The 24454-nt window shown below is 47.0% G+C and overlaps 2 protein-coding genes across 6 annotated transcripts; both read left to right on the forward strand.

Moving 5' to 3' along the window:
- The first annotated feature begins 2930 nt into the window (after positions 1-2930).
- Polr2g (RNA polymerase II subunit G) lies at positions 2931-9349 on the forward strand. Its single transcript, XM_040748141.1, has 8 exons — positions 2931-3087; positions 3212-3321; positions 4108-4267; positions 7844-7894; positions 7984-8049; positions 8131-8202; positions 8861-8894; positions 9093-9349. The coding sequence occupies exons 1-8, from the start codon at positions 3076-3078 to the stop codon at positions 9104-9106; spliced, it is 519 nt and encodes a 172-aa protein (XP_040604075.1). The 5' UTR covers positions 2931-3075; the 3' UTR covers positions 9107-9349.
- Positions 9350-11282: 1933 nt separating this feature from the next.
- Positions 11283-24429, forward strand: Taf6l (TATA-box binding protein associated factor 6 like). Of its 5 annotated transcripts, none has more exons than XM_040748080.1 (12): positions 11283-11402; positions 13025-13081; positions 14314-14473; positions 15199-15285; positions 17951-18101; positions 18239-18289; positions 18678-18772; positions 20865-20939; positions 21069-21289; positions 21488-21620; positions 23425-23553; positions 23651-24429. In XM_040748080.1, exons 2-12 carry the CDS (start codon positions 13074-13076, stop codon positions 24386-24388), a joined length of 1848 nt encoding a protein of 615 aa, XP_040604014.1. In that variant the 5' UTR covers positions 11283-11402; positions 13025-13073; the 3' UTR covers positions 24389-24429. The 5 variants fall into 5 exon arrangements, with proteins under 5 accessions (XP_040604014.1, XP_040604032.1, XP_040604021.1 ...); XM_040748098.1 differs by having other exon boundaries at positions 11306-11343; XM_040748087.1 differs by lacking the exon at positions 11283-11402 and adding an exon at positions 11410-11554.
- The last annotated feature ends 25 nt before the right edge of the window (positions 24430-24454 follow it).

Below are 24454 nucleotides of genomic sequence, written 5' to 3' on the forward strand. Positions count from 1 at the left end.
CAGGGCTGGCAGGCAGAGAGAATAAATAGGAGAAATCTAGGACAAAAAATGAGCAAGCTAGCCGGGCGTTGGTGGCGCATGCCTTTAATCCCAGCACTCGGGAGGCAGAGGCAGGCGGATCTCTGTGAGTTCGAGGCCAACCTGGTCTACCGAGCGAGTTCCAGGACAGCCTCCAAAGCCACAGGGAAACCCTGTCTCGAAAAACCAAAAAAAAAAAAAAAATGAGCAAGCTAGAACAAGGAGAGGAGGACTTCAAGGACAGCCACAGAGTAAGGGAAGAGAGACAGGAGCAGGACAATGGAAAGGCTGAGAAGCAAAAGGTAGACTGGTAACGTTAGTTGACAGAAGCTGCCTAGAAACACCCAAGCTAAAGCCAAGCATTTGTAAAACAGAATAAGACTCAGTATGTGATTTATCTGGGACCTAGGTGGTGGAGCTCCCAAAAGAAGAAACAGAAAAGAGCCAAAGAATAAAAAACAACCAACTACATTCTTTGTCTTAAAATTTTTTAACCTTTAAAAAAGTTTTTAACCAGCCGGGCGTTGGTGGCGCACGCCTTTGACCCCAGCACTCGGGAGGCAGAGGCAGGCGGATCTCTGTGAGTTCGAGGCCAGCCTGGTCTACAGAGCGAGTTCCAGGACAGCCTCCAAAACCACAGAGAAACCTTGTCTCAAAAAACAAAACAAAAAAAAAAAGTTTTTAACCTTCTTTATGTAGTCCTGGCTGTCCTGGAACTCACTTTCTCATTCTGTAAACAGGCTGGTTTTGAGCTCAGAGATGAGTTTGCTGGTTCTGGGATTAAAGGCTTCCACCACCACCACCACCTGGCTTTTAACCTTTATTTTTATTTTATATGTATGGGTGTTCTGCCCGCAAGTGTGTCTGTACACCACAGGGATCAGTGTCCATTAAGGGCAGAGAAGGCATTGGATACTCCAGGACTGAAGTTATAAGGGGTTGAGCCACCATGTTTGTTCTTGGAATCAAACCTGGATCCTTTGAAGGAATAACCAATTCTCTTAACTGCTGAGCAATCTCTCCAGCTGCCTACCTTTATTTTTATTTTATGTGTATGTGTGTCCTGCCTGCATGTATCTCTTCACCAATTGCAAGCAGTACTGAAGAATTAGAGTTACAGAAGGTTGTGAGCCACCATGTGGGTGCTAGGAATTGAACCCTGGACCTCTGTGTTCTTAACTACTGAGGCATTTCTTCAGTCCCTAAAATAAAAAGTCTAAGATTTCTTTAAATATACCCTATCTTGAAAAACCAAAAAAAAAAGATTTCTTTTAATGTGTGCATAAATTACACACACACACACACACACAGAGCACATAGGTACCTGGTGCCCAAGAAAGTCAGAAGAGACCATCTGATTTGTTGGAATTGAAGTTACAAATGTCTATGACCTGGGAATCAAACCTGGGTCCTCATTAAGAGAAAAAAAATGTTCTTTTTCTTTTCTTTTCTTTTAAGATTTATATATTTATGATGTATACAGTGTTCTGCCTACATGTATGTCTGTAGGCCAGAAGAGGGCACCAGATCTCATTACAGATGTTTGTGAACCAACATGTGGTTGCTAGGAATTGAACTCAGGGACCTTTGGAAGAGCAGGCAGTGCTCTTAGCCACTGAGCCTTCTTTCCAGCCCCAAATGTTCTTTTGTGTTTGTTTTTCCGATTTATTATGTATACATTGTTCTGCCTGCATGTATCCCTAAAAGCCAAAAGAGGGCAACAGATCTCATTACAAATGGTTGTGATCCATCATGTGGTTGCTAGGAATTGAACTTAGGACCTCTAGAAGAACAGCCAGCATTCTTAGCCTCTCAACAATCTCTCCAGGCCTGTTCTTGTTTTTCAAGACAGGGTTTCTTTGGCTGCCCTGGAACTCACTTTGTAGACTAGGATGGCTTTGAACTCACATAGTTCTGCCTGCCTCTGACTCCTCAGTGCTGGGACCAAAGACAAGTTCCATCACATCCTAGGGCAACAGATGTTTTTTTTCACTGAGCCATCTCTCCAGTCCTGCAAAGTCAATTTACTTTTTTTTTTTTTAAGATTTATTTATTATGTATACAATGCTCTGCCTACACGTATGCTTGCACACCAGAAGAGGGCACCAGATTTCATTATAAATGGTTGTGAACATGTGGTTGCTGCGAATTGAACTCAGGACCTTTGGAAGAGTAGCCAGTGCTCTTAACCTCTGAGCCAGCTCCCGTCAATTTACTTTTAAATTACATTTTATTAATTTATTTTTGGTGGGGAAGGAGGTGTGCCCGGGAAAGTCAGAGAGGGCGTGTGGGAATCGTTTGCCTCCTCCCCCAAGTAGGTCTCGGATTGAACTCAGTTTGGCACTCTGGACAAGATGTTTACTCTCAGAGACATTTCCCAGACCTGCAAAATTAAAATTTAAAACCAGGGAGTTGGCACACTTTAATCCCAGTACTTAGGAGACAGAGTCATGTCGATCTCTGTGAGTTCCAGGCCAGTCTGTTCTACAAAGCAGGTACCAGCATAGCCAGAGCTGTTCCACAGAGAAACTCCTGTTTTTAAAACACAATATAATGACTAAGTAAATAAATAATTTGATTTTACTTTTTTGTTTTTCGAGACAGGGTTTCTCTGTGGCTTTGGAGGCTGCCCTGGAACTGGCTCTTGTAGACCAGGCTGGTCTCGAACTCACAAAGATCTGCCTGCCTCTGCTTCCTGAGTGCTGGGATTAAAGGTGGGCACCACCACCTTCCCGGTAACTTTTGTTTTTTAAGGTACTTTGTTTCACCTTCCTTTAAAAATGAACTTTTGTTGTTTTTTTGTTATTATTTTGTTTTTCGACAAAGGGTTTCTCCGTGTAGTTCTACCTGTCCTAGAACTTGCTTTATGTAGATAAGAAGTCTGAGAGTTGACCGACAGGCTTCAGGGGCGGGGCTTCATGAGTCCCCGCCCACGACTTTAAGGCTCGGTCAGATCCTCGGAAGCGAATTGGAAGCAGGGGTGGGACATCTGGAAGTGCTTCCGGTGTGGTTGCCAGTGCGGTGTTCGTGAGTCTGCTGTCCTAATTTCTTCCGAAGATGTTTTATCACGTGAGCTGGACTCCGAGTGGCGGCGAGGGCAGGGGCAGGAGGAGCCTGGGGACCGGGAAGGGACGGCCAGTCGCCCTTTGTTCTCAATGCTGCAGACCGAGTCTACATTCCCCTTTCTCTACAGATTTCCCTGGAGCACGAGATCCTGCTGCACCCACGCTACTTCGGTCCCAACTTACTCAACACGGTGAAGCAGAAACTCTTCACCGAGGTGGAGGGGACCTGCACCGGGAAGTGAGTGTCATTGTCACGCCCACCGTATTGTCTGCTGGATGCACGCTCAATGACCCCAGCCTGTAACCCCTACCCAGTTCCTCCTACTCAGGGCTTGTCACTCATTCTGAGGAACCCTTTCACCCTTCCAGGCACCTGTGGCAACCAGTTTTTGCCTGCCTGCTTTGGGCGCTCTGCAAAGTTAGATAACAAAATTTCCATCCGTTATGTGAGCTCAGGTAGTGACTGTGCAAAATTTTTTTGTTTTGTTTTTGTTTTTTAGATAGCCCCACTGTGTGAACCGGCCTGGCCTGTCTAACTCAGAGATCTGCCCGCCTCTCAATGCCTCATTTGTATTTTATTTTTTAAATTTATTATGTACACAGCACTCTGTTCTTCCTACATGTACAGCTGCAGGCAGAAGAGAGCACCAGATCTCATTATAGATGGTTGTGAGCCACCATGTGGTTGCTGGGAATTGAACTCAGGACCTCTAGAAGAGCAGACAGTGCTCTTATCCACTGAGCCATCTCTCCAGCCCACCCCTGTTTGTAGTTTTTTGAAAGACCTGCTTTCACCGTGTTGTCTCAGGCTGGCCTGCAACTCCGGACCAATTCTCCTGCCTCAGTCTTCTTATTGCTGAGACAGTCGGTGTATGTCAACATGTCTGGTCCTACTTGGACATTTACTGTACAATTAGGAGAGCATCATTTGCCCTTACATGTGTTGACCTGTGTCCCGTCCTTGCTGATGACTTTTTGGAGGATCTTTGCATGCAATACCTGTGTTGTTTCATCTTTCTTGCAGGTATGGCTTTGTAATTGCTGTCACCACCATCGACAATATTGGTGCTGGTGTAATCCAGCCAGGCCGAGGTTTTGTTCTTTATCCAGTTAAGTACAAAGCTATTGTTTTCCGGCCCTTTAAAGGTGAGGTGGTGGATGCTGTGGTCACTCAGGTCAACAAGGTAAGAACACCCAAAGAAAGGTGCTGGGATGACTCCTAAGGTCAGGGTTCAGTCCCTATTCTACTTACTAATCATCTTAAGTCTTTTGTTAAGTTTTACTTACTTATTTATTGAGGCAGGGTTTCTCTGTATAGCTCTGTATGGCTGTCCTGGAACTCCTTATCTGTAGACCAGGCTGGACTAAAATTCAGAGATCCGTTGCCTCTGCTTCCTGAGTGCTTGCATTAAAAGTGTGAGCTACCATACCTGGCTGATTGGTTTGATTTTTAATTATCTGTACTTGTGTTTTATCTGTGAGTATGTGCCAATGAATGCTGGTACCTTCAGAGGCTGCGAGGGTTTCAGGTTCTCTTACAGCTGAATTGTGAGCCCCCAGATATATGGGTGCTAAGAACTGAATTTGGGTCCTCTGCAAAAGCTGTATGCATTGTTATAGTTTTGGTTGTGAGCCAAGCCTTTAGAAGTTGTGCCATTTCTTCAGTCCCTCAGGTCATTGTTTGACCCTTCAGATTCCTTACCTGTCAAGTAATAGTCCCCATCTAACTTGGGGTCTTGTTAATTAAAAGCAACAATCATAGTATGATAGAAGTCTTTATTTAGTTACTGTGAACTTATAATATGCAAAACCTACCCTAATTTTTTCTTTCTCTGCTTTCCTTGTACCCATAAATAAGGATTAAACCCAGGGCCTTATTGCTAGGCAAGTACTCTACCATCCTGCTAAATCCTCAACGCTTAAGCCTTTTTTGTTTGTTTTTTGTTTTTCGAGACAGGGTTTCTCTGTGGCTTTGGGAGTAATCAGTGCTCTTAACCTCTGAGCCATCTCTCCAGCCCCTCTTAAGACTTTTATTTGCTTGTTTTCTCTTGCTTTTTCTTTTCTTTTCTTTTCTTTTTTCCGAGACAGGGTTTTTCTGTGGCTTTGGAGGCTGTCCTGGAACTCGCTTTGTAGACCAAGCTGGCCTCGAACTCACAGAGATCCGCCTGCCTCTGCCTCCTGAGTGCTGGGATTAAAGGCGTACACCACCAACGCCCGGCTTTTCTCTTGCTTTTTCAAACAGGGTCTCACTATTTAGCCTTGGCTAGTCCAGAACACACTGTGGATCAGGCTGGCCTCAAACATACAGAATTTTGCCTGCTTCTGTCTCCCAAGTGGTGGAATTAAAGGCTTGTGTCACCATGCCCCCCTCCCTTTTTAAAGATTTTTTAAAAAAGATTTATTAACTTATTATGTATATGGTGTTCTGCTTGCATATATGCCTGCAGGCCAGAAGAGGGCACCAGATCTCTTTGCAGATGGTTGTACACTACCATGTAGTTGCTACAAATTGAATTCAGTACCTCTGACAGCTCAGCCAATGCGCTTAACCTCTGAGCCATCTCTCAAACCCCCACCATGCCCATTTTTGTGTTTAATGTGTATGAGTACTCTGTTTGCATGTGTGCATGTGTACCATGTGAAGGCCAGAGCGTGTTGGATCTCATGGAACAGAAGGTTGAAAGCTCCTAAGTGGTGAGTTCTGGGAATCAAAGCTGGGTCCTTTGGAATAAGGACGAGTGCTCTTAACCACTTGAGTCATTGCTCCAGTGTTCTCACCAGCTGGTATGGCGTTTTAAGCCTGTAATCTAAGCATGTGGAAAGCTGAAGTACTATTGATGCAAGTTTTAATCTGCCCTGGCGATAGAGATGAGACTCTGTCTCAAACAAAATGAGAATCTGGGATATTCTCAGCATGTAAAGTGCTTCCTGTGCAAGCATGAAGATCTGAGTTTTGATTCCCAGTACCATTGTAAAATTCAGGCTTAGTAATATGAGCTTGTAATCCTCCCTACTTGGGAGACTTAGACAGGGATCACAATTCAAGGCCTGCCTGGGCTATAAAGTGAATACAAATGAGTGAAAGTTAGTGATTCCCTGTCTTATACTTAAAAATTCAGTTTTTAAAAAGCTAATGATTATAGCTTAGTGGTTTAGAGCACTGGGTGCTTTTCTAGAAGACCTGGGTATGATTTCCAGCACCCACACATTGGCTGAGAGTTGTCCATAACTCCAGTTCCACAGGATCTAAAACCCTCTTCTCCCCTTCATAGGCACTGCAAGCAGGCAGAATACTGACACACATAAAAATAATGAAAAACAATAAAAATGTGAAGATCAGGGATATTTGTATACTATGAAGATACATTTCTGATTGGTGTTTTTTTTTTAAGATTTTTTTTTTTATTTATTACATATATACTGTTCTGCCTACAGGCCAGAAGAGGGCACCAGACTGAATTGTAGATGGTTGTGAGCCACCATGTGGTTGCTAGGAATTGAACTCAGGACCCCTGGAAGAACAGTCAGTGCTCTTAACCTCTGAGCCATCTCTCCAGCCCCGACCATTCAGCTTTTTAATACTCTAATCACAGGGGGCTGGAGAGATGGCTCAGAGGTTAAGAACACTGACTGTTCTTCCAGGGGTCCTGAGTTCAATTCCCAGCAACCACATGGTGGCTCACAACCACCTTGAATGAGATCTGGTGCCCTCTGCTGGCATGCAAGCAGAAGATTGTATACATTAAAAAAAAAAAAAAAGCTGAATGGCCAATGGGTAGGCAGGGAGGAGAGGATAGTTGGGATTTCTGGGGAAGAGAGGAAGAGAAGAATGTAGGCATTCAAATTTTGCCAGCAAGATGCCAACAAGACATGGAGGGAGTCCAACATAGGATGAAAGGAAGGTAAAAAAGCACATGGTAGAATGTAGATTAATAGAAATAGGTTAATTTAAGTTATAAGAGTTAATTAAAAACAACCACAAAAGCCAGGAAGTGGTGGTGCTCATCCTTAATCCCAGCACTTGGGAGACAGGCAGGTAGAGCTCTGTGAGTTTAAGGCCAGCCTGATCTACAGAATGAGTTCCAGAACAACGAGAGCTGTTACACAAAGGAACCCTGTCTCAAAAAAAAAAAAAAAAAAAAAAAAAAAAGCTAAAGACTTAATCCCAGTACTGGGGAGGATTTTTTTTCTAGACAGGGTTTTCTCTGTGTCTTTGGAGGCTGTCCTAGAATTAGCTCTTGTAGACCAGGCTGGTTTTGAACTCACAAAGATCCACCTGCCTCTGCCTCCTGAGTGCTGGGACTAAAGGCATGCACCACCAGTGCCTGGCCTGGGGAGGATCTTTGTGAGTTCAAGTCCAGTGTGGTCTACAGAGTGAGTTCCAGGACAGTCAAAACTACACAGAGAAACCTTATCTCAAAAAACCAGAAAAATGAAAGGTTACAATGAGAAATCAAAACAAATGCTACAATTCAGACTGTTATGAAACATGAGTAATATGATTAGAAATCAGATAAAGGTCAGCCGGGCGTTGGTGGCGCACGCCTTTGACCCCAGCACTCGGGAGGCAGAGGCAGGCGGATCTCTGTGAGTTCGAGGCCGGGCTGGTCTACAGAGTGAGCTCCAGGACAGCCTCCAAAACAATACAGAGAAACCCTGTCTCGAAAAACCGAAAAAAAAAAAAAAAAAAAAAAGAAATCAGATAAAGGTGGGAAAATTAATCCCTGAAAGCCTTTGAAGTGTGATCATTTTCCTCCTAGGTTGGACTTTTCACAGAAATTGGACCCATGTCTTGCTTCATTTCTAGACATGTAAGTCTGGGCCTACTGGGTGGGGCCAAGGACTATCATCTATTGACAAAGCAGTTGAAGTGCTAATCCTTACGTTATTTTCCTTCTAGTCCATCCCATCAGAGATGGAGTTTGATCCAAACTCCAACCCACCTTGTTACAAGACAATGGATGAGGTGAGTGAGCGGGAAGAGTGTTAAGACATGCTGAGACTGGGCCTGCGTATGCTTGAGTGCACCGTTCTCTCCGTCCCACAGGACATTGTGATTCAGCAGGATGATGAGATCCGCTTGAAGATTGTGGGGACACGTGTGGACAAGAATGACATCGTAAGTGTCTTCCCTGACTTCTGGCCTGTGCTCGGCAGGCCTGGAGCTGTTATTTGCTTGCTTGGATTTTGAGACAGGATCTTGATGTTATAGCCCAGACTGGCCACCAATGCCTGGCCTATTTTAGTATTTTTAAAAAGTTTTATTATTTCTTGCCTGGCAAGATCATTCTGTTAACCTGGGCAGTGGTGGAGCACACCTTTAATTCCAGTACTCGGGAGGCAGAGGCAGGTAGATCTCTGTGAGTTCGAGGCCAGCCTGGTCTACAGAGTGAGTTCCAGGACAGCCTACAAAACTAAACAGAAACCCTGTATTGAAAAACAAAAAGCAAACAAACAAAAAGTTTTATTATTTCTTGTGGATGCACACACACTCACCGTAGTGTGACACTCAGTCAGCCTTCAGGTTCTCTCCTGCTGCTGTATGCTCTGGGGACAGAACTCAGGTCACCAGGCCCATGCAGCAAGCTCCTTTACCATCTGAGCCATTTCCCTGGCCCAAGAACTGTTTATTTCTTACAATCCAGAGTTGTGTGGGGTTTCCGTGCTATTTTTCCATGAGGAGGGGATGACAGACAGAAGACTTGGAATGGGGTGGGTGGGAGATGAAACCATGCTTGCCTTGGCCTCACCTTTCCTTTGGCCCGTTCTTCCCACAGTTTGCCATTGGCTCTCTGATGGACGATTACTTGGGTGAGTGTCTGACGTGTGTGCTGGGGCTACTCCCTGAAGAAGTGGTGTCTGTAGGATTTAATGTTCCAGTTAGAGACAAAAGAAGCTCTCATCCTATTCTCTTGGAAGTCTAAGACATGTCCTTGGGGGTGGGAAATCTATGGTTTTGTCTGCTGGAGCCCTCGGTGTCTAACTGATTTGCCTTTCCTGATTTCATAGGTCTCGTGAGCTGAGTAAGGAGCCTCTTGCCTTTTGGTCCTGATTTATAGAATGTGACTTTCCTGCTTGGTACCTTGTCTAGGGTATCAGTCTGGACACTGTTAGGGAGGCAAGGAAGGTCCCTTGTCCCCAGAAGACTGCGGGTACTTTTTCTAACTGAGCTGTTCTCAGACTTTTTACTGAGTTCTAACCATAAAAGGTCTTTGGTTCTTTTGGAAATGTTATCTTCTCTTGGTAGGAATAAAAGTTTAATATTACTCTGCTATTTATTTGCTTTTGAGATGGGTTCTCATATAAGCTATGTTGGCCTTGACCCACTGTATATCCTGACCCTGTGTAGGAAACTAATCAATCCCTGAGTAGAAGATCTAGCCATCCTAAACTCAGGGATTGAAATCTGACCAATCCACACCCTGGAAATCCCTGAAGCAAGACTGAGCTGCTATGCTTACTGTGACTTGTGGTATTCCTTGGCTCCCGAGTGTCAGAATTTTCCATCCAAGTTGTAACACTCACTATTCTGTGACTCCCAGGTGCCAGAATATCTTTCCATCCAAACTGTAACAGTATTCTTTGGCTCCCAAGTGCTATAATTCATCCCTGTCCATCCCATCCGATCCGTCGAAATGCTTACAGTCAGGGCTTGTTAAGGCTAACTGGTTCTCAGAGGCAGCAGGGCCCTTACCTTGAGCTCAGGCCCACTTGAATGCCAAAGTAGCTTTGTTCTGAGGACTGCATGGCTCAGCAGTGATCCTTCCCAGATGGCACCCACAGCAGCCACCCTTTTCCTGTGGTTATGTGGGTTTCATGGCTGCCTTCCTGAGCGCTTGCCTACCCTACTCCAGTTGGGAGCAAATACGCCCCAGGCAGATTATATATAGCTTCACTCAATCTGAGTGCCAGGGCAAGCATGTTTAGGTTTCACTGGTATTCAAAAAAGAGAGTGTGGGTGGAGGGGATTATGGTTATGGGGCTGGTTTAGCAGTGAAGATGTATAAACAACTGCCCGTTTTGAGAATCGTCTCACTCTGTAGTTCAGGTTAACCTCCAACTCCTCCTTTAGCCTACTCAGGCTTGAAACTGGTAATCCTCCTGCCTCAGCACCCTCATTTCCTCTTTGACTCAGAGTGGGGTTGTATGCTGGGTGAAGTTCACTGTTTATCAACTGAGACTTGTCAACAAGCCAGGCATGCTGAAACAGGCCTATACTTCCTGCATTTGGCTTTCGAGAAGGATTGTTGGAGGGCAGCCTGGTCTACATAAGGAGTTCCTGGCCAGGAAGAAATGCATAGTGAGATCTTTTCCCAAAGGGTGGGGGAATTGAAGAGAGAACACACAGGAACTGTCCCAACAGGAGTTTAGGAAAAGGCATTAGTGTGGTGTATGAGTTGTACCTTTGGTATTGAACTACAACCCTATAGGGTAGGGCAGCAGTCAGGAGACGGGGGACAATGGGCTGGGTGAGCAGAGCCCAGAGCCTATCTGAAGTGTTTGGCCCAGCCAGAAGTTTCCTTTCCTTTCCCTCCCCTCTGTTCCCTTCCCTCGTTCCTTCCTTCCTTCCTTCCCTGACTGTTCTGAAATTCACTCTGTAGACCATTCTGGCCTCGAACTCACAGACCTCTCCCTCCCGAGTGCTGGGATTAAAGGCGTGTGTAATCTCTCCCAGCTGTACTTTCTGATTTTTGCTTCTCACGATGTACACCAACACCGTCCCCCCTCCCCCGCTACACACACACACACACACACACACACACCCTCACGCCCTCAAACTGGCTTCAGACTCACTGTGTAGACCAGGCTGGCCTCGAAAAAACAAAAAACCCTCCTGCCTCTGCTTCCTCAGTGCACGGGAACCCCATCTATTCTGCGAAGGGGAAAACAGCAGTTGCTGTTGGGGGCATTATAGGAGACTTAGGTTGAAGAGGAAAGTCATGTAGCAAAAGCCTAAAGCTTTACTATGATCCGAAAAACTTGTAAACTCTGGAACAGCAGACTCAAGGGAACGAGGTCCATCTGGAGAGCATGTTAAACCAGGGCACCGCACCTGCTAGCCAGCCAACAGGAGCTGTTGCTTTAAGAAGCGCTACTCACGTGACCAACGACGCCTTGGAGCCTTCGCCGCACATTCACACTGACCAATCCTGAGGTGGGACGGCTACTGGTGGGCGGGGAACTCAAGAATCAGCCACTGATTGGCTCCGCGTATTGAGGGTGGCGCCTGGGCTCCGAGAGAGGGAATTGGCGTGAGCCGGTGAGTGGAAGCCGCCGCCGCCTCCTCGGCTGGCGGCCTCGCGACGCGGGAGTCCGCAGGTGAGCAGGCCCTGCCGGGCCCTGGGCTTCGCGTCCCGCGGTGCGCTGCTCACCAGCCGCGGGCCCGCCCCCGTCGCGGGCACGTGACACAAGTTCCGTGACCCTTGACCTCCCATTCCACCCCACGCCGTCGGGATCTGGGATGAAGGAAGGTGGGTCGAAGGATGCGCAACCCAGAGGCCCGTGGAGGTCGGTTCTCACGCCTCCTGGTCAGAAGGGCTTGGAAGTGAGGATGTGCAGGACAGGAGACTGAGGAGTGGGAGACCCTGGTCACAGACCGGGCTTTGAGGTCTCAGTAGGGGGACATAATAGAGAAACTCCCTCCTGGCGCACGACTGAGTGCTCCCATTTTACAGATGGGAAGACTGAAGCGTACTTATCCCATCAAGTGGTGAGTCTAATCCACATCTTTGTGCTACAAAGCCAGGCCTATTTCAAATATGGTATCCTCAGTTAGTTTTTTTTGTTTTGTTTTGTTTTTTGAGACAGGGTTTCTCTGTAGCTTTGGAGGCTATCCTGGCACTCACTTTGTAGACCAAGCTGGCCTCAGACTCAGAGATTCCCCTGAGTGCTGGGATTAAAGGCGTGCGCCACCACTGCCCAGCAGCTGAGTTAATTTAAAACAAGGGTTCGAATCCCTGACATCTAATTACTCAGTGCTTGCTGGCTGGTCTTGAGCAATTTAGGTAACCTCTCTGAGCTATCTCTCGTGGCTTTTTGAAATAGACAAAACGTACACTATCTGTTTCGTTAGTGAGAATAGGAGGAGGTCATTTGGAAGTCATAGACGCTTAGAAAAATAGCTGGGGGCTGGAGAGATGACTCAGGTTAAGAACACTGCCTGCTTTTCCAGAGGTTCTGAGTTCAATTCCCAGCAACCACATGGTGGCTCACAACCATCTGTAGTGGGATCTGATTGTGCTCTTCTGGCATAAAGTCATACATGTAGATAGAGCACTCATACATAAAATAAATAAATCTTTTAAAAAAGCAAACAAGCCAGACAGTGGTGGAAAAAAACAACAATAACAACAAAAAAACCAAACAAACAAAATAAATAAGACTTTTTTTGTTTGTTTTTGTTTTGTTTATCTGGGTAGCTTTAGAGCCTATCCTGGCACTCCCTCGGTAGACCAGACTAGTCTAGAACTCACAGAGATCTGCCTGCCTCTGCCTCCTGAGTGCTGAGATTAAAGGCGTGTGCCACCACTGCCTGGCCAGTAAGACATATTTTTGAAAACTAATGTGATAAAAAGAAAAATAGCTGAGCTGAAGAGATGGCTCAGCACTTAAGAGCACTGGCTGTTCTTCCAAAGGACCCAGGTTCAATTCCCAACACCCGCATGGCAGCTCACAACTGTCTGTGACTCCAGTTGAATGGGATCGGTCACCTTTACACAGACACACATGCAGACAAAACACCAGTGCACATAAAAGTAAGTTAAAAAATACAGGAAAATAGCTGTTCTAGGCCAGGAGTAGTGGTGTACATATTTAATCCCAGCTCTGGGGAGGCAGAAGCAGGAAGTTTGAGGCTAGCCTGATCTATGGAGAGATTTCCAGGGCTCTAGAGAGAGACTTTGTCTCCAACACAAATGAATAACTGTTCTTTCTTTTTTCAGCAAGTGTTAATGAAGGCATAGTGTGTGCTGACACAGCTGGTCTCTTGGGATGCAAAGGTGAGCATACAGACCAGGATCTTTGCTGGTGTGCAGCTTACTGTCTGCTGGGGACCACACGCTGGCCCCCAGTGTCTCTTTAAAAAGAGTGGGAATGATGGTGAAAATCCGTGTGTAATGAGCTTGCCAAGATAGGTGGGCTCCTGGAGCCTGCTGACCAGCCAGCCTAAACTAATCTGTGGACCTTGGGTTCCGGTGAGAGACCCTGTCTGAAAAAACAAAATGGCCAGCTCCTCAGGAGGAATGTCACCCAAGGCTGTCTTCTGGTGTGAACTCTGTAAGCACTTAAACCACAAAAGTTATGCAGCTGTATAGTTTCAGACTGTTTGAACCTAAGGCTCACACATGCTAGGAAGGCTTTCTATCACTGAATTGTGTCTTCAGCCGTCTTTCTTTTTTTCCTTTTCCTTTTTTTTTTCTGAGACAGGGTTTCTCTGTAACCCTAGCTGTCCTAGAATCTGTTCTGTGGACCAGGCTGGCTTCAAACTCGGAGATTTACCTACCTCTGCTTCCTGAATGCTGGGATTAAGGGTGTGCACCATCACTTCAGCTCCAACTTTCTTTTTACATTTTATTTTGAGATAGTCTTAGTTGTTACGGGTAGCCTTGAACTCACTTCATAGTCCAGGTGGGCTTTGAACTATCCATGTTCCTGCCTCAGAACTGCTTTAAAGACAAATGATGAGGACATTTATTTACACAGTCTGGAAAGAACTTCCTTAGCAAGTGACATTTGAACAGTGGTCTGAAGGGGGTAGGTGACTGATCACTGAGTGAAAGAAATTTGGCAGGAAAACAACAAAGGAGGAGGAGTGTCGAGCAGAAGCAGCAGAATGGATTGAGGTCTTGAAGTAAAGAAATGAAAGGTGGCCACAGACACGGGAAGAAGCAGGGGGAGGTTTTGCTGATGGACGACGCATCCATAGCCTTTCCAGCATGGGCCGTTTTGCTCCTCTTTCTGAAGGCCGTGGGGAACACTGAGAGGAGGAGGAGAGTGATGGGGCTACTTGGGATGACCATTGGTTTTAGAGATGAAGGATGAATCTTTGATGGAGCCTGGGAGCATGCCTGGGGGTCGTGTTGGTCGTGGGCTTTGCTGAGCCTCTAGCTCCCTGTTTGTGCATTGTGGAGCGAGAGGCCAGGCGCTGTTGGAAGGGTCTTACTTACCTGTGCTTTAGGGATCTTGGAGATGCTGGCGGCTTTTCACCCCTTCCGTTTGTTCCCACCCCCAGCTGCACTGGGGCCATGTCAGAGAGAGAAGAGCGGAGGTTTGTGGAGATCCCTCGGGAGTCAGTTCGGCTCATGGCAGAGAGCACGGGGCTGGAGCTGAGTGATGAGGTGGCAGCTCTGCTCGCCGAAGATGTGTGCTACCGTCTCAGAGAGGCCACACAGGTGCGCTGCTCTCTGTCCTCACCCCTCCTCCTGTGGTTCTTCCGTCCCCCCCCCCACACTGACTTCTTCTAAACACATATGTTAGGTATCTTGTGCTTTGAGGTTAGGAGACAGTCAGACTTTATATATTAATGTATTTAATGTACATTGAGATTTTGCCTTCATGTGTGTCTGTATAAAGGTGTCAAATGCCCTGGAACTGGAGTTACAGACAGTTGTGAACTGCTGTGTGGGTGCTGGGAATTGAACCCAGGTCCTCTGGAAGAACAGCCAGTGCTTTTGACGGCTGAGCCATCTCTCCAGCCTCAGCTGAGCACTTTTTTTTTTCTCTGAGATGGGTTTCCCTGTTGCTTTGGAGGCTGTCTTGGAACTCACTCTGTAGACCAGGCTGGCCTGGAACTCACAGGGATCTGCCTGCCTCTTCCTCCTGAGTGCTGGAATTAAAGGTGTGCACCACCAAACCTGGCTGCTGAGCACTTTCTTGTGGCACTTCTTTACAATGTCGTGCTGCCCAGGCAGCATGGATGGGTAGTGACACTCAGTACAGTCACCCTGAGGCACACAGTTGGGATGTGACTTGCACAAGTTTTGCAAAGCCTGAGCTGGAAGTGCAGGCTCTCTGATTGCTGGTGTACGGTCCCTTCTGTCTATTTAACCCATTTCCTTTGGGGTTCCCATACAAGCTCCCCGCTTCCTGACTCTGGCTTCTGTTCCTCCCCTCCCAGAATAGCTCTCAGTTCATGAAGCACACCAAACGGAGGAAGCTAACAGTGGAAGACTTCAACAGGGCTCTCAGGTGGAGCAGTGTGGAGGTAGGTGGAGCATGGCCGTAGAGCGCTGAAGGCGACACGAGGTCACCTCACCTGTTCACAGGGCTGGCAGCGGTGACACTGAATACAAACACAGCGTAGCAGGTCAGGTGCTGCGTCCAGATCAAAGTTCTGAAAGAATGGAAAGGCCTGGGCTGGAGAGATGGCTCAGAGATTAAGAGCACTGCCTGCTCTTCCAGAGGGCCTGAGTTGAATTCCTACCAACTACTTCGTGATTCACAACCATCTGTAATAAGATCTGGTGTCCCTCTAGCCAGCAATCAGGAGGCAGAGACAGACAGATCTCTGAGTTTGAGGCCAGCCTCGTCTACTGAGCAAGTTCCAAGACACCCCCCAAAGCTACAGAGAAATTCTGTCTTGAAAAACCAAAAAAACAAACAAACAAACAAAACACACACACAAAAAAATCAATAGGATCCTGGACAGTGGGGAAGGATTCATAAAAGAGGAAGAGCTTGAGCTAGGCCTTAAAGAGTGCTGAGGAACGCTGGGCGTTGGTGACACACGCTTTAGTCCCAGCACTCGGGAGGCAGAGGCAGGCGGATCTCTGTGAGTTCGAGACCAGCCTGGACTACCAAGCGAGTTCCAGGACAGCCTCCAAAGCCACAGAGAAATCCTGTCTTGAAAAACAAAAACAAAAAAAACAAACAATCAAAAAAGAGTGCTGAGGAAATTGAGCTTGAAATACTCCAGAAATAAAAAAGCACGCTTGGTAACGACCTGAAGAAACATGGGATGTTAGCCTGTCTTGGTGTTGCAGCCCAGGGGGTCTGGTCCAGCTCCCACAGCTGTACCCAGGGGAGCATTAAGAATGCCACAGAGCGCCGGGCGGTGGTGGCGCACGCCTTTAATCCCAGCACTAGGGAGGCAGAAGCAGGTGGATCTCTGTGAGTTCAAGGCCAGGCTGGACTGATAGCCTCAAAAACAATACAGAGAAACCCTGTCTCATAAAACCAAAAAAAAAAAAAGAATGCCACAGAGCAGCAGGGACTTTGGGGAAATTTCCTATCTATCTAAAGGAAAAAGACATGTACAATCATGTTCTTTTTATCTTCAGCTCTCAGAGTTCCAAACCTTTAGTTCCGGTTCTTGCTAGCTCTCTTGTTCACACAGCCCATATACACATTTAACAGCGAACTTTTGGCAATAAAAAAGGTTACAAAGCTTTTTCTCAGGGCCACAGTGTATTCTTTAGTCCACATGGGGCAGAGCTGTTAACCATGGCAACTCATAGGTGAGGGAGAAGGGCGCTGCTTGTTTCACAATGACTGACAAGGGCTGCAGAAGGAGGGGAGCTTGTTAACTTTTTATTCAAGGCTGTGAGGCCCAGCCATCTTCTGTAACTCTGGCCATCTGTGGAACTTTTCACATAAAACTGTTTCTCTCTGGACTTAATTGGTTCATTGTTATTCCTTTTTTTTTCCTCCCTTTGAGACGGGGTTTCTCTGTGTAGCTTTGGAGCCTATCCTGGAACTCACTCTTGACCAGGCTGGCCTTGAACTTACAGGGATCTATCTGCCTGACTCTGCCTCCCCAGTGCTGGGATCAAAGGCATGCACCATCACCACCCTGCTGCTTAATTGTTATTTATTTTTGTCCTCCATGTAAATGTTAGGACTTAAATGTAAACACAGTTAGCTTAGCATTGAATTTTATACCATACACTGAGGTTAGAAGTTTCTGCAGAGTGAATTTAGTAGGGAGTGACTACTGGTGTCTGTTATCAGCAGGCCTAGCTAGGGAAACTGGCGTAATATTTTAGGCTGCTTTGTGCTAATAACCTTGGTTAGACACCTGCAGTTCTGTCCTTGTGGATATCTGCAAAGTTTTTAACATACAATCCATTCACAGAGACATTCAGTCTAGCTTGAATTTGCTCTTGAGGTTATAAATCAATTAATTGTATGTGGCTTGTTTTAGAACTTAGAAGAAATTGTTGTTTTCTTTATGCCAGGGACTTAAAAAACAGGGACTCAGTCTTACAGTCCTTGTGGAATAATAGATCTGGTTATGAAATATATCCTAGTATATTTTCTGTATATCAAAATTATACAACTTAAAGAGAATTCATCTTTCTGACCATTCACAGATATATGCTCATAAGACTGAGATGTAGTCATGAGATTACATATAGGCATCACATGAAATTAGACATTACAATGTAAGTATTGGGGAGATACCATATCTGTCTTTGCACATGTGAATTTACACACAGGAGCAGTATTTATAGGCAATATTTTCATAAGCCTTGCCTATGAATTTCTTCCATTGGATTAGTTGGTTACCTTATAAATATCAGCTGTCATCTGCTGTAATTGCGTCATAGCCCGAAACAGCTCCTGACATCTTAGTATAGTTCTGGGTCAGGGAGTTGAGGAAGGTAGTAAGTTTTTTAGAGTTTGGGTATGAGTGAGGGACTGGCACCTTAGGAGTCAGGCATAGAAAGCTTACAGCTTACGTGAGGGACGATACCATCAGCTCTTGATCCATTGAGCCATAGGCAGCTCTGAAATCTAGGCTTCTCCAGCTTCCAGGGCCCCATGAACTCTCCTCCAGCATAGGCTCCCTGTCTCAGTCAGGAGAGCCCCATCCTGGCTCTTGTTCCTTCACTGAATTCACTCTGCTTGCTAATCCTCTCTCTCCTCAGGCTGTGTGTGGCTATGGCTCCCAGGAGGCACTGCCCTTGCGCCCAGCAAGGGAGGGTGAGCTCTACTTTCCAGAGGACCGAGAAGTGAACCTGGTGGAGCTGGCCCTGGCCACCAACATCCCCAAGGGCTGTGCAGAGACGGCTGTCAGAGGTGGCTGCTGGGGTCCTTCTTGGGCTTGGGGTAGGAAGTAGATGGTCTGAGTGGTGCTGATGGGCCAACTTTTAGGAAGGGCAGAACTTGAAGGGGCAAAATCCCAACTGACTTCCATGTCTTTTCCTTGATTTTAGTTCATGTCTCCTATCTGGATGGCAAAGGGAACCTGGCACCTCAGGGATCAGGTAAATGGCGGAGTGGAGAATGGTCTGCATGTGCCAAACGCGTGCCTTTGTCCAGAAGGGTTAAGGTCAGAGGTGGAGCTTAGACCTGTTACCATTTGTAATGTGTTGGCCAAGATGAAAGTCTAGGCTGTATACTGAGGTACTTCCAGGGTATGCTGAGCAGAGCTTCAGAGAGCCTGTCTTGTACGATGGGATCTGTATGGTGGAACATGGGTGGAAGTACATAGAGCCACATGGAGCCTGTCGGATCAGAGTGCAGCTGGAGCCTGTGCCTGCTTGTTCTATTGGTTGGGTTCCGGGGGCCGGTGTGGTTGTAGGGTGGCAGGCTGAGGAAGCCTTGAGAAGGCTGCGCCTCCAGCTGTGGCCACTTCCTTCCCTCTTCTCACAGTGCCCAGCGCAGTGTCTTCACTGACAGACGACCTTCTCAAATACTACCAGCAAGTGACACGGGCTGTACTGGGGGATGATCCACAGCTGATGAAGGTGAAACAGGGGCCCTGAGTAGGCATCAAGTCACAGCCTTAAATCCCTGTGAAATATTTTCAGTTGTCTACTTTCTGTCATCTATATGACTAGTTACTGTGGTGGAACCCATTCTCTAGTGGTATATATGCTCCGAGTGGCCTCCTATGCTAGCCCTGACCCCGTAACACTCCCTTGTTCCCTGGGCAATGGCAGCACAGCAGGTGCTTCTAGTAACTGTTCCCACAGATTCCCTTTTATCTGTCTGTCTCTTTTGGTTTCTCAGGATAGGGTTTCTCTGTAGCTTTGCAGCCTGTCCTGGAACTTGCTCTGTAGACCAGGCTGGCCTTGAACTCACAGAGATCTGCCTGCCTCTGCATCCCAAGTGCTGGAATTAAAGATATGCACCACCACCACCCAGCTAGATTCCCATTTTTTGAAGTATCTATTGGTCTGGAGTCAAATGAAGCATTTATTTTATTTTTGTGTGTGTGTGTATTTTTGAGACAGGGTTTCTCTGTGTAATAGCCTTGGCTATCCTGGAACTCTCTTTGTAGACCAGACTGGCCTCAAATTCATAGAGATCCATCTGCCTCTACTTCCTGAATGCTGAACTAAAGGTGTGTACCACCACAAACATCAAGGCATTTGAAGTAGTAGAGGTCCAAGTCACATCCCCAACCAGGCCTGCTCTGCAGAGGTAGTTCTGGTTTGGCTCCTGCTGCTATTGGCCACTTTATTTTTTTATTTTTTATTTTTGGTTTTTCGAGACAGGATTTCTCTGTGGCTTTGGAGGCTGTCCTGGAACTAGGTCTTGTAGACCAGGCTGGCCTCGAACTCACAGAGATCCACCTGCCTCTGCCTCCCAAGTGCTGGGATTAAAGGCGTGCACCACCAACGCCCGGCGTGGCCACTTTATATTTTAAAGAATTTACTTCATTTATTTTGGAGTTTTTGAGAGAGGGTTTCTCTATGTAGGCTTGGCTGTTCTGGACTCCCTCTGTAGACCAGGCTGGCCTCAGACTTACAGAGATCTTCCTGCCTCTGCCTTCTGAGTACTTGAACTAAAGGCATGTGCCAACACTGCCCTTATTTTATGTGTCTAGTATTTTGCCTGGATTCATTTAGGTAAGCAGGGCATTTTTGTTCATTGCCTATGGAAGTCAGGAGAGAGTGTGTATCCATTAAAGCTGGAGTTATGGACAGGTATAAGCTGTTATGTGGGTGCTAGGAACTGAACTCTGGTCTTCTGCAAGAACAGCAAGTGCTCTACACTACTTAACCATACCAGGATGTATTTATTATGGAGTTACATATAAAAGCATATAGTCTTCTCATGCACTTGTTTTTCCTATTTACAAGTTATGGTTACATTAATATAAACATAAGTGGTATCTGGTTCTACAACTTACCTTATTATTTTCCTTGGGTTTTGTTTTGAGACAACCCTTGGCCTCACTATTATATCCCAGGCTGGCCTCAGATTTGCAGATTTCATGTCTCAGTCTCTCGAGTACAGAGCGTACAGGCTGCAGCCATTGAACCTAACCCACAGCTTTTTCTTAATGCTATGCTGGATAAGTAAGCATTGTGGTGAACACCTGTAATCCTAGTACTTAGGAAATGGGAGGGAGGGGCACCAGTTTCTGCACCAGTCACATAATTAGTTATGGGATACATCAGACCCCAAAACGCAATAATACTGGATAGCGATATTCACTGTTGTCATTATTGTGTACTGACATTTGTGCCTGCTATGGCACATGTGTGAAAGAAAGAGAACCCTTCATGGAGTCAGTTCTCTTTTATGTTCACATGGTTTCGAGGTTTTCACTTAGGTTGGCAGGCTGTGTGACAGTGTTTTCGCCAAACTGAACAATCTCACTGGTCCCACCCGTGTTCTTTTGGAAGAGGGTATTCTTTTGGAAGAGGGTCAGGCTGGTTTCAGACGGGTGCTCGAGCACACCTCGTGTGGCACACCTAGCCTGTGTTCACTTTCTTTATTAAACTGATGGAGTTGCTGCATCAGGGCATGAACATTAACATAACACATGGGTACAGTGCTCACCCACCCTCCAGTTGGTGGCTCTTTTACTGAGGTGGTTCCTTTCAGGTTGCCCTCCAGGACCTGCAGACAAACTCCAAGATCGCAGCACTTCTGCCTTACTTTGTTTATGTGGTCAGTGGGGTAAGTGACCGATTTCCTAGTGAAGGTGACCCTGCAGGGTTGGGATTCATAGCAGATGCTGTCAGAATGGCAGCCCTCGCGGCGCCCCCCCCCTCCATGTCTTCCTGAGTCACCCACTTTTACCACCAGGTGAAATCTGTAAGCCATGACCTGGAACAGCTGCACCGGCTACTGCAGGTGGCTCGGAGCCTGATACGGAACCCACACCTGTGCTTGGTGCCCTACGTCCGCTCCCTGGTGGGCAGCGTGCTCTACTGTGTCTTGGAGCCATTGGCTGCCTCCATCAACCCTTTGAATGACCACTGGACTCTCCGGGACGGGGCTGCCCTTCTACTCAGCCACATCTTCTGGTAGCCACTGCTGAGCTGAACAGGGGGGGTGGGGGATAGCTTACAGAGTCAGTTATCTTGTGGTAGCGGTACAATTACAAACACCAAGATATCAGTCTTTCGAACCTTGGGTCCTGGGCCGCTCACACCTGGCAGCCTGTCGCATAGTACCCTCTTTGTGCGCAGTGCCTCATTCCCTTTCCTGACTTGCCTCCACAGGACTCATGGGGACCTTGTAAGTGGCCTCTATCAGCAGATTCTGCTCTCCCTGCAGAAGGTCCTGACAGACCCTGTTCGGCCTCTCTGTTCTCATTATGGGGCTGTGGTCGGGCTGCATGCTCTAGGCTGGAAGGTGAGAAACCTGGCTTTTCTCACAGGTCTTTGAGAGTTGCCATGTGTTTTGGAAAAATCACATTTATGTACATTTTATTGTAAAACTGGTGTTTGAAGCCATGTATTGAGACCTTGCCATAGGCCAGGCTTATTGTATACCTTGACTGTCTATATGTAAATGTATAATCCTTTCAGAGTTCCTGCTTGAAGGTCTTTATAGTATGCTCCTTTTTTTTTTTTTTTTTAAGAATCCCTGCCCATTCCATAACACCATGTTAGGAAATACCCTAATTTCTTTATTTTCTTTACCTCCTTTTCTCTTTAGGTTTTTTGTTTGAGACAGTGCTTGTTTTGTAGCCCATACTGGTCTTGAGTTTGTGATTATCTTTCCTCAGGCACCGTACTTCAGTTTTTATTATATTGCACATTTTAGTGTTTTATAATGAAGTTTTCTTGGAATAATTCTATTTGTTTCATTTTGAATTTATAGTGACTTTAAGTTTTAGAGAAATACCAAATGAAAGTATGCTTTTTCTGATCATTTGGACTTCCTTATTTTTTACAGAAGGGGTATTAAAAAATAAGGAAGTCCAAATGATCAGAAAAAGCATACTTAGGTTCTAACCAGCATTTAAAAATAATAGTGCTCAAAACAAAACAAAACAAAAAGGCGTTTTGGCACACATACCTTAATACCAGCAGAGGCAAGCAGATCTCAAGAGTTGAGGCCAACCTGGTCTACAGAGCAAGTTTCAGAACAGCCAGGGCTATACAGAGAAACTCTGTCTTGAAGAAACCAAAGGGAAAAAAAACGAGAAAGAAACAAAAATTTCTATTGGATTAAGCTGAATTTTTATGTGCTGATTTACCTCAGTCTGGCCTTGGACTTGCTTTGTAGCTGAAGGTAATTTTGAACCTCTTCCTACCTCCTGAATGCTGGCATGCTAGTGTTATAGGCATGAACCATCACACCTAGTTTATGCCGTGCTGGGATCAAACCTAGGCTTACAGCATGTTAGCTAACCATTCAACTAACTCAGCTACATTTTGCTCCTTTTGAAAAAAATCTTTATTAGTGTGATTATGTAAGTGCATGATGTGTGTGTATGGACATATTTGCTACAGCAAGTGTGTAGAGGCCAGAGGAGACATCAACTTTGTAGAGTTAGTTCTCTCTTTTAACTTTACCTGGGTTCAGAGGATTGAACTCAGGTCACCAGGCTTGTATAGCCCTCCATGCTTTTTTTTGAGACAAGGTTTCTCTGTATTGCTTTGGAGGCTGTCCTGGAACTCGCTCTGTTGACCAGGCTGGCCTCGAACTCACAGAGATCCCTCTGCCTTTGCCTCCCAAGTGCTGGGACTAAATGCGTGTGCCACCAACGCACGGCTCCCTCAATGCTTTTTTTATTTATTGTTATTAAAAATGATTTTTTAAGATTTTTATGTGCATTGGTGTTTTTGTATTAGCCCACTATAAAAGGCAGTAATGGGTCTATTTTGGGGGACGGGATTCGGGACAGGGTTTCCCTGTGACTTTGGAGCCTGTCCTAGATCCCACTCTGTAGACCAGGCTGGCCTCGAACTCCCAGAGATCCGCCTGCCTCTGCCTCCCGAGTGCTGGGATTAGAGGAGTGTACCACCGCCTATATTTGTATGTCTTTATACCTCATGCCTACCAAAAGCTTGTACATAGATTAGACCCCAGAGAAACGCTGGATTGAGGGCTGGGCCTGCCAACAATCCAGGTGGGTCTTCTGTGGGAAAGGGTACTCAAGAGGGCGCATGGGACGAGGTTGCTTACTGCATTCCTTTTTCCCTTCTAGGCAGTAGAACGAGTCCTGTACCCACATCTGCCCACTTACTGGACAAACCTGCAGGCAGTGCTGGATGACTATTCAGTGTCTAATGCCCAGGTCAAAGCAGACGGGCACAAAGTCTATGGAGCTATTCTGGTGAGTAGCCAGGCCCAGCTTGCCTTTCTTACAGTACTCAGCAGGTTTACTCTGAGATGCCTGCTAGTCCAGGTTCCTTCTAGCTCTTTGTTTACAGGTGGCCGTAGAGCGACTACTGAAGATGAAAGCCCAGGCAGCAGATCTCCACCGCGGCGGCTTGGGTGGGAGAAGGTGCCCTCGTGCGGAGGACCTGCCTTGGGACAGCCTCCTCCTGCAAGAGTCTCCTCCGGGGGGCGGTGCCGAGCCAGGCTTTGGGTCTGGGCTCCCGCCGCCGCCAGAGGACCCTTCTTCCTTGACCCTGGCAGACATCTACCGTGAGTTGTACGCCTTCTTCGGTGACAGCTTGGCCACTCGCTTCGGCACTGGCCAGCCCGCGCCCACGGCCCCGCGACCACGCGGAAACAAGAAGGAGCCGGTGGCCGCCCCGGACTCGGTGCGGAAAATGCCGCAGCTGACCGCCAGCGCCGTGGTCAGCCCGCACGGGGACGAGAGCCCGCTCGGCGGGGGCCCCGCCGCCGCCTCGGAGGGCAGGCCGCTGCCGCGCGTGCACCGGGCGCGGGGCGCTCCTCGTCAGCAGGGTCCTGGTGCGGGAACGCGAGACGTCTTCCAGAAGAGCCGCTTCGCGCCCCGCGGTGCCCCTCACTTCCGTTTTATCATCGCTGGGCGTCAGGCCGGGCGGCGCTGCCGCGGGCGTCTCTTCCAGACTGCTTTCCCCGCGCCCTACGGGCCGAGCCCGGCATCCCGCTACGTGCAGAAACTGCCCATGATCGGCCGCACCGGCCGCCCGGCCCGACGCTGGGCGCTCTCGGACTACTCACTGTACCTGCCGCTGTAGGCTGCCACAGCCGCCCCCCAAGAATAAATCCTCTCCAGGAAGTGACGTGTCTGTGATTGTGGGCGG

Source organism: Mesocricetus auratus, unplaced genomic scaffold, assembly GCF_017639785.1.
Source record: "Mesocricetus auratus isolate SY011 unplaced genomic scaffold, BCM_Maur_2.0 Super-Scaffold_4256, whole genome shotgun sequence".
Classification (NCBI taxonomy): domain Eukaryota; kingdom Metazoa; phylum Chordata; class Mammalia; order Rodentia; family Cricetidae; genus Mesocricetus; species Mesocricetus auratus.